Here is an 8788-nt window from a genome sequence, read left to right on the forward strand (position 1 = left end):
TTTTAAATATGTGAACATTTTATAAAAATCACAAGCATTTTCTGAATCTACAAAAAATTATGAATTATTAAAAAATTTATTTCAGAATTCTCATTTTTAATTTTCGAATAAGTATAAAAAATCGAAAAGTAAAAACGAAATTTAGAAGCAGGTCGGCGTACATCGGCCGGCCCTAACAGGAGCGTTATATCATGTCCTAGCGGTCAGAGCATAGTATAGTGTTCCCTGCTGCATGGGCCGGCGCAGGTCAAAATTCCCCTGTGTGAAAGGCTTTTGATCACTTATAGCGGCAAAGGTGGGTAATATTTTATACTCCCTCCGTTCCTAAATATAAGTCTTTAAAGAGGTTTCATTAGTGGACTACATACGGATGCTTTAGGGGTAATTTCAATGCAGAAGCATTCTTGTGCCTAGAACCCATATATTCCCCTGTGTGAATATATCTCTGTGTCTGAACGTTTGCTTGGAACATATATAGTTTCTGAACTTTACTAATTGACATGTTCTAACGCCAGTGCGTTCCTTCTGTGTGATTGTTTGAGAGGAAAATCAACCTTGCATTGCAGGAGACAAGTGCATGGGCGGGGCCGGGAGGTGACGACGACGTCCGTTCCCCTTCCGGTGCCGCCGACATCCAGCGGGGACCCTCGCCAGGCCTACTACACTTGGCCCGGCAAAGGCTTGTCTGATTGGCAACTTGAACAAAAAAACAGAGATTTGCAGCAGATCCTGCCTCTCCGTGGTTCAGTACAATCCATGGTTTTTAATAAGGAGAGCAAGAAGAATGCCCAAGCTTCAGTATAACCTCTGAATTGCAGCAGATCTTGCCTCTCTGCGGTTTCTTGCCAAGAACATGCTGACAATACTGTTCTATTCAGATTTGGTTCTTGTTGATGATGCTTACATGTAGTCTTGCAGGAAAGATGGTTGTTCCTTCAGCAAAACTTACCCTCTTCGAATCCATGTAGTTTGCGGAACACCGGCAAAATCATCACCCCATCTCTGCCTGTCAACAAAACAACAAATCCATGCAAAAAAGAAAATTTGTTGTGCAATTACACACATTTACATAAGGGCTTCAGTAAACAACATCACAGCAACGCACCGTGCACTGCGAATTTAAGTATAGTACAACTGAATGAGATCAATATTTTACAGAAAGAGTAATAACAACGCCAACAGGATTCTCATGTTTCCTTGAGCCGAGATCACATATTCTACAGAAAACACTTCTCTCATCCGAAGGTTGCTTGCATTTATAATTTGCATCACCATTTTGGACGTTTTCTCTTCATATTAAGAAACATATCCTCTTTACATTGCATACAGTTTAACCCAAAGACAATCTTACAAACTCAAACCTTACAAAATAAGTATCGACTTACCGAGGGCACTCAGCACAAGACGCCCGAGGTGGCTGGAGGATTAGAATTTGGTCCAAAACTAGGACATATATGCAGGTATATTTCACTCGGAGATTGTACTTATCTCTGATAATAGTAATATTGAAGAATCTGCAGCAGGGGCGTACTCGTCCCCGCAGAAGAAGGGCTCGGGAGGCATCTCCAGGCCATCGATGCCAGCTTCGAGCATGTCTAGCACCTCACTCATCGCCGGTCGATCGTCTGGCTTCATCTGGATGCACCACAGCGCAACGACACACAACTTCCTCTCCACCTGATGGATACCAACAACAGCCTCCGAGATCTCAACACCCACCTCTTGTCGGGACAGCTGATTGTACACCCATGCCGGGTAGTACGTCTGGCTCCTTGACGCGCGTGGATCCACGTTCCTCCGCCCCCCGGCCATCTCCAGCAACAACATCCCGAAGCTGTAGACATCAGACTTGGACGATATGGCGCCAAAGCTACGGGACACCATCTCAGGAGCTATGTAGCCGACTGTTCCCCGCGCAGCGCTCACCGGCAAAAAGCTGTTGTCCCTGGGGTACAGTTTTGCGAGCCCAAAGTCCGCGATTTTCGGGGTGAAGTCGCTGTCCAACAGGATGTTGTGAGGCTTGATGTCGAAGTGTAATATCTGCATATCGCACCCTCGGTGCAGGTAGTCGATCCCTCTGGCGATGCCCAGAGCAATCTGATTGAGCTTGTCCCAGGAGAAACTCTTCTCTGGCGAGAAGATGTACTTCTCAAGAGATCCGTGGGGCATGTACTCGTAGACAAGAGCCCTCCTCATCTCCTCGGAGCAGAAACCCACTAGGCGCACTACGTTGACATGGTGAATGCTTCCGATGCTGGACACCTCACTGATGAACTCTTCTCCGTTGGACATGGAGCTGACCAACATTTTGATGGCGACATGGACGTCACCAGGAAGCACACCTTTGTACACGGACCCGTAGCCTCCTTGGCCCAGCTTCTCTTTGAAGTGGCTAGTGATCGCAGTGATGTCTGTGTAAGCGAACCTTGTTGGGCCAAGGGCTAGTTGCATCTGGAGGAACCTCTCAACTGCGTCAATTGATATCTTTGTTTTCCAGTACTTGTGGGCAAGGAAGATCAATATTGACAATGGCGCAAACACTAACCTGGATAGTACTGCAAACACTGCACAAATAAGATTACAGACTTAGTTACATGCACAAAGTTATGGTGCTGTGATGATTAGGATTAGGTGATTCTGTCATACCGATAATGAGTTTCATGATACTTATAGCAGATACTACGACTAACACAGCCCAATATAATTTCCTGTTGTCAGACTTGGAGTTGTTCCTTACACATCCCAAGAAGCGCACGTCGATGGCAAAAATCACAGAAATCCTATTTTGGATGCTCAAACTAGACATCTGTTCGTGGAAGTCGCTGCAAGGTATAACATGAATTGGTGAGAAGATAAACAGCTTTGTGGTAAGACTATCCCATCTCGAGGTAGAAAATGTAATTAATGAGAGAGCATAGAGTGCCAGACTCACCTCCTTGAATTATTCAGGCATGTGTTGATGATCCAAGAACATGTCCAATCTGGGGGTAGAAACGGAAACCTAACAGCAAACCCTTTCCTCATAAATTTTACGACATCTTCATAATCGTAACTTGTAACATCTGCTACCCTCAGACGTGAACTTCCCAAAGGAGTCATGGCCAAGTATCGACATGAAGGCTCAACATGTACAGCCCAACGCAGCGCAGTTGACACATAAACAAAAGAACTGTTCGTACTCTGGCAGGCGACAGGCCTATAATTAGCATTATCTTTTATCATCCGTGAACAACTCACAAAAGAAGCCCATCGGCCTGAATACAGTAAGAACAGTATCATGTTAGCTGAATCAAATCCATAGAAATAAGGAAGTTGATTCCTCTCAGGAATGGGGCAGCTGCCATGATCCAGCTTGGCATCAACAACCCAGAAAACAGAGTCACTGTAGGAGATGCTAGTGACGAAGTATCTCCCTGTGTTGATGTGAATTATAGCCTGGCCATCTCTACAAACTAGCTCGTATTCTCGAACGCCACAACTAGGCGGATCACCTCGCAAACGGAAAGGATGCCGGATGTCCTGGAGGTGTCCACAAGAGAAAGAGGGGCAAACTGCTCGCCCCAGAGTACCTTCTGCTTCAGTCGTTGATAGAAGAAGTGAAAGTATGGAGGAGATCGCTAGTGCTAGGAGTATAACAGAACGTGGAAATGCAACGGAGTTCGTCATGGGAGCTTAACAGATGCAGGATCAGGCATGGGAACTGCTACCCGAGTTGAGGAGAAGGCTTACTTATCTTATCAGAGACTTGACCAGTGTGGTATACAGACTGATGGACACATATGGAGTTATGGGCTGATGGACACATATGGAGTTATGGACTGATGGACACAAGAGAAGAATAATCTAGCCTAGTATGATTTGCCCAACCCTGGCAATCTTTTTCCAGTCAAACTAGTATACAAACGCTTCTTGGCTTGTACAGTCATAGGCAACATCCAAGAAGGCTTGTATACGGATTTCCTGGTGCATATATGGACTGATGAACACAATCACACAAGAGAAGAATAGTCAGGCCTGTTATCCAGTCATGTGGTCTTGTTAGTCAAACTAGTTTACATGAGTTTTTGGTTTTGCACGGAAGATAGGCTTCGACTTGTCACAGGCAACATCCAAGAAGCATCCTCCATGGAAGAAAAGTTGGAATCCATCCAACTATTTAATGGCAGTCACCAATGCCAAGATAGCATGACAAGTCAAAGCATCTTCCTTCTTTATGATTTCAACATTACAAGAAGCTCAGTTTGTAGGCCTAGCTTCATCTCATTGCCTCCAATCTTCATTTTTTTCACAGAAAATGTTCAAAGCTTTGGTTGTAGCTCTGTTGTTCTCAGTTCTTAACCATGGAAGTAACAGAGCCACAGCAAGTGGTGATGGGGATTTCTTCCATAATTGCCCACCATTCAGGTGCGGTGATGGCAGAACAGAGATCCGATTTCCGTTCCGCCTTGCAACCAGCCCCCCGTCCTGTGGAGCACCTGGCTTGGAGCTATCATGCTCTAGGGAAGCAGATACCATCCTACTTCACCCAATTCTTGGACAATGCAAGGTCACTGGAATCGATTACAGTGCTGGTGAGATGAATGTCATCCCGCTTGAAGAATCATGGACTCGGTGCCCGCTTCAGAAGATCTCTATCACCAATCTAGCAACCAGTGTATACAAACCTCTCAGGCATGGGGGTGAACCTATCATCCTGGTACGCTGTTCAAGAGAGTTGATACCAAAAGAGAAGACCAGCATTAGAGGTTTTCGTAGGGAGGACAGTATTGTTGGCCCAATCTCTTGCATGAGCAACACAAGCAAGTTCACATATTTGATGGCTGGTATGGAACCAATGTCTCTACTTCCCTTAGGCTGTACAGTGGTTTCCAACGGCATGTCAACACCGCAGGATTTTGATGGCAACCCGGTTGAGTTATTCGCCGAAATAGCCAAAAGAGTCATCGCATCTGGTGAGACAACCTTGACTTGGTCGGTTCCTAACATAACCGACATTTGTCTGGACTGCGAGCGAAACGGGCATCCCTGCGGATTCAGCACACAACGCGGACAAGCATTCTGCAAGCCCCAAGGTACTGTTTCTACTTCTTAAGCACCAAATAATTTGTTCTGAATAACTGCAATTGCATGCCTTCACTCATTTTCACAGGAGTATCAAAATGACTCTAATAAAGAACAGTAATTTATCTACAGTTTGCTATATATGCAAATATGTCTCTGTTTACCAGCGTACCTGTGTTCAATAAATATCCCACACACATGATTCTGATACTCCCACAGCATATAGCAAATACAGTGCGAACATCATTATAGTTTAAATTTCACTGGAATAGAATCACATTGGTTCTGAATGAAAACTATGTTTAGCTCCAATATTGCTGATAAACAGGTTGTTTGACATAAGATTGCTTTCAGTTCTCTGAAACCCTTTGAGGGGAAAAAATCTCTAAATAATTAAATGCACTATTCACTAGGATATTTAGGAAATCATGCTTGGACAGCCAAATAAAGCAGCTCAGGGATGAAAAATATTTATGATTATGCAGCAGCCCAATCTTACTGTATGCATACAAGCCAATGGGGTAGATCACGCTATAATTGTTACGATACCTTCTGGGAAAGCCTGAGTTCCGCCCCATCTAGACTGGATTTTTGTGATGCTCATACTTTTGAAGTTATTACTCAAGAAAACAAAAAGAGTGATGTCCCAAGAAAGTTGAGATATATGCGAGTAGTTTGATCATTATGTTATTTTGTGAACCTAGTATGCTCTTCTTAGTTGGCATGATAAAATCAATACGTCAATATGATAATTGTGTTCTTTTGTAAACCTAGACTTGCTGCTCTTCAATGACAGGGAGTTAAAATATACGTTAATATGAACATTTTGTTCTTCTGTAGACCTATGTGTGCTGCTCTTCTAAATTCAAGTCAGCTTTATGGTACTTATCTTGTAACTTAAGTTGCTAATTTCAATAATCAGAACATTCACTTCTTCAAAAATTGTAGCAATGCCCAATTTAATTATGCATTACCATTTTAAGTCTGAACATCAAAACATATATTACTGATCTGTGTTTATCACAAATTAGCATGATGTCATGTGTGCACATCCTACTCGCATTAGTTGAATCTCTTTTCCATTACATCAACAAAAAGCTGGAATGAGTTGGTACACTTATTCAATGAGAAAAGTCAGTATCCTTCTTTTCTCTTACAAAAAAGAAAAAGAAATTTCACGTCTTCTATTATTTTGCACAAAAAATCTAAATTGCTTATTTCCTACATGCAGGTTCACGTGTGAAAGTCATTGCAGGTATTGTGAATACATCTTTTTGTTTATCATTCTTATTCTTGCATTTTATTATCTAATATAAGAGGAAAGACATGAAAGTAAGATTTTGTTAGTCCAAGTATAACTCACTATTTGCCTGCATTCTTGTTTTCCAGCAACATCATCGGTAGCCACATTTGTGATTCTCTTGCTGACGGCAGCCACGGCACTCTATCGGTCCCTAAAATCAAAGGTTGATGAAGAGGTACGAATGAAAATCGAAATGTTTCTCAAGGCATATGGCACATCGAAACCAACAAGATACACATTCTCTGAAGTTAAAAAAGTAACAAGACGATTCAAAGATAGACTGGGTCAGGGTGGATTTGGAAGCGTATACAAAGGCCAGCTGGCAAATGGGGTACCTGTGGCAGTAAAGATGCTGGAGAACTCAAGGAGCGACGGAGAAGAGTTCATGAATGAAGTTGCAACCATTGGTAGAATCCACCATGCTAATGTGGTCCGTCTGTTGGGATTCTGCTCAGATGGAACAAGGCGTGCCCTTATCTATGAATTCATGCCTAACGGATCACTCGAGAAGTACATATTCGCAGATGAATCAGATATTTGTCGAGAGCTATTAGCACCTAACAAAATGCTGGAGATAGCATCAGGCATTGCACGGGGAATCGAATACCTGCATCAAGGCTGCAATCAGCGGATCCTCCACTTCGACATCAAGCCTCACAACATCTTGCTAGACTACAGGTTCAGTCCAAAGATTTCAGATTTTGGGCTTGCAAAGCTGTGTACGAGGGATCATAGCATCGTCGCACTGACTGCAGCAAGAGGAACAATGGGTTACATTGCGCCAGAACTGTATTCTCGAAACTTTGGGAGAATATCCAGCAAGTCCGACGTCTATAGCTTTGGCATGCTGGTGTTGGAAATGGTGAGCGGGCGGAGGAACTCGGATCCATGGATCGAGAACCAAAATGAGGTTTACATGCCAGAGTGGATATACGAGAAGATTAGCACGGAGCAAGAGCTGGAATCAACGAGGGACATGACGCGAGAAGAGAAGGAGACAATAAAAAAGCTGGCCATCGTGGCACTGTGGTGCATTCAGTGGAACCCGAAAAACCGCCCATCCATGCCGAAAGTGCTGAACATGCTTACAGGAACCTTGCAGGGCCTAACGATGCCCCCCAAGCCATTCGTTTCATCTCCGGGCCACCCCGTGCCGCAAGTCTAGGGATTTGTTTCGCTGCGACTCTGAATGTATTTATTTCGGAACACCGAGACTTAGTTTTCTGCACAGTAATGCTGTATTGTACTCCCTCCGTTCCTAAATAATTGTAGTCGGAGAGAACTAGATTAGTTCTCCCCAACTACAATTATTTAGGTACAGATTGTACATGACGCTTGATTTTTCAGCTCAATAAGCAGTCTAATGGTCAGCCGTATGGTAAAGTCTTTTTAATCACAATTGCCTGAAAGAGCATAAATAGATTTCGCAACAGACTGTAGATCGGTACAAGTCCGAAAGAGCATACATAAATTGTTTGGGAATTCGACTCGTTGCGAGATCTGAATCAGTCCCCGTCTCGTTGCCGGATCCAGATGTGAATCCTACTCAGGCCAAGGTAATCAAGTACGCATACGGATGTACTCCCTCCGCCCCAAGATTCTTGTCTTACATTTGTCAGAAATGGATGTATCAAAATACTAAAACATGACTAGATACATTCATATCTAGACAAATCTAAGACAAGAATTTTGGGACGGAGGGAGTAGAAATGAGACAAAATGGAAATGCACACAAGGGAAGGGGGAAGGGGGAAGGAGGAGGTTCACCTTTCTCGGTGCGGCGGCGAGCTGCCGGAGACGGCAGCGGTGGCGGCTGCGGCCGGAAAAGAAAATGCTCGGGTACGGGAGAGTGGCTGGCGCCATGGGAGCGCGAGGGCGGACGTGGGGTGTTCTAGATCGCCGCCTCCCCCGCCGGAGCTCCGTCGGGACTCGGGAGGTGTGGTGGGGGGCGGCCGGCGGCGGCAGGGGAGGGGAGTAAAGCAGCTGTTTTTCTGTTCTTCTGGTTGAGAAAGGATAAGCGGCACTTTTGTGAAGTCTCGACCCCCAACAACTTGATCCAAGTACAGATGTACCTTTGGCACCAAAGTTTTTACAATGGGAAACGTATTTCGCCAGCCCGCGGGCCGAAACGTTCGGCCGATCGGCCGATCACGTGACTGGCGTTCGATCTTCAGATCTCGCGTGTTCACCGTGTTTTCCTTCCTTTCTCTCCCCCTTCCTCTCTCTCCTTCCTCCTCCTCCTCCTTCTTTCCTCCTCTCCTCATTCCCCCTGCAACCTCAGGCATTGTCGGCGAGCGCTGCGGCTTCTCCCACCGGCAGCCGCTGCGCCTGATGACGGTGACCGAAGGTGACCACGCGAGATGCTGCAGCCGGGGCGACGGTTGAAACTTTTTTATATACGGTTGAAGCTTTTTCTGTCAACGT

At 44.8% G+C, this 8788-nt stretch overlaps 2 protein-coding genes and 1 long non-coding RNA gene across 3 annotated transcripts; 1 reads left to right on the forward strand and 2 right to left on the reverse strand.

Annotated features, from left to right (window-relative positions):
* Positions 1-1255: 1255 nt before the first annotated feature.
* Positions 1256-4363, reverse strand: LOC123442388 (LEAF RUST 10 DISEASE-RESISTANCE LOCUS RECEPTOR-LIKE PROTEIN KINASE-like 2.5). The gene is made up of 3 exons (XM_045118418.1): positions 2933-4363; positions 2647-2822; positions 1256-2564 (listed from the first exon to the last, which is right to left on the reverse strand). The coding sequence occupies exons 1-3, from the start codon at positions 3664-3666 to the stop codon at positions 1468-1470; spliced, it is 2007 nt and encodes a 668-aa protein (XP_044974353.1). The 5' UTR covers positions 3667-4363; the 3' UTR covers positions 1256-1467.
* On the forward strand, positions 4214-7670 carry LOC123442389 (rust resistance kinase Lr10-like). The gene is made up of 3 exons (XM_045118419.1): positions 4214-5072; positions 6293-6316; positions 6451-7670. Exons 1-3 carry the CDS (start codon positions 4214-4216, stop codon positions 7527-7529), a joined length of 1962 nt encoding a protein of 653 aa, XP_044974354.1. The 3' UTR covers positions 7530-7670.
* Positions 5285-8392, reverse strand: LOC123442390. The gene is made up of 4 exons (XR_006630464.1): positions 8132-8392; positions 6972-7113; positions 6700-6811; positions 5285-6515 (listed from the first exon to the last, which is right to left on the reverse strand). It is a non-coding gene; the product is annotated as an uncharacterized LOC123442390 (long non-coding RNA).
* Between the last annotated feature and the right edge of the window lie 396 nt (positions 8393-8788).

This window comes from Hordeum vulgare, chromosome 3H (genome assembly GCF_904849725.1).
Source record: "Hordeum vulgare subsp. vulgare chromosome 3H, MorexV3_pseudomolecules_assembly, whole genome shotgun sequence".
Classification (NCBI taxonomy): domain Eukaryota; kingdom Viridiplantae; phylum Streptophyta; class Magnoliopsida; order Poales; family Poaceae; genus Hordeum; species Hordeum vulgare.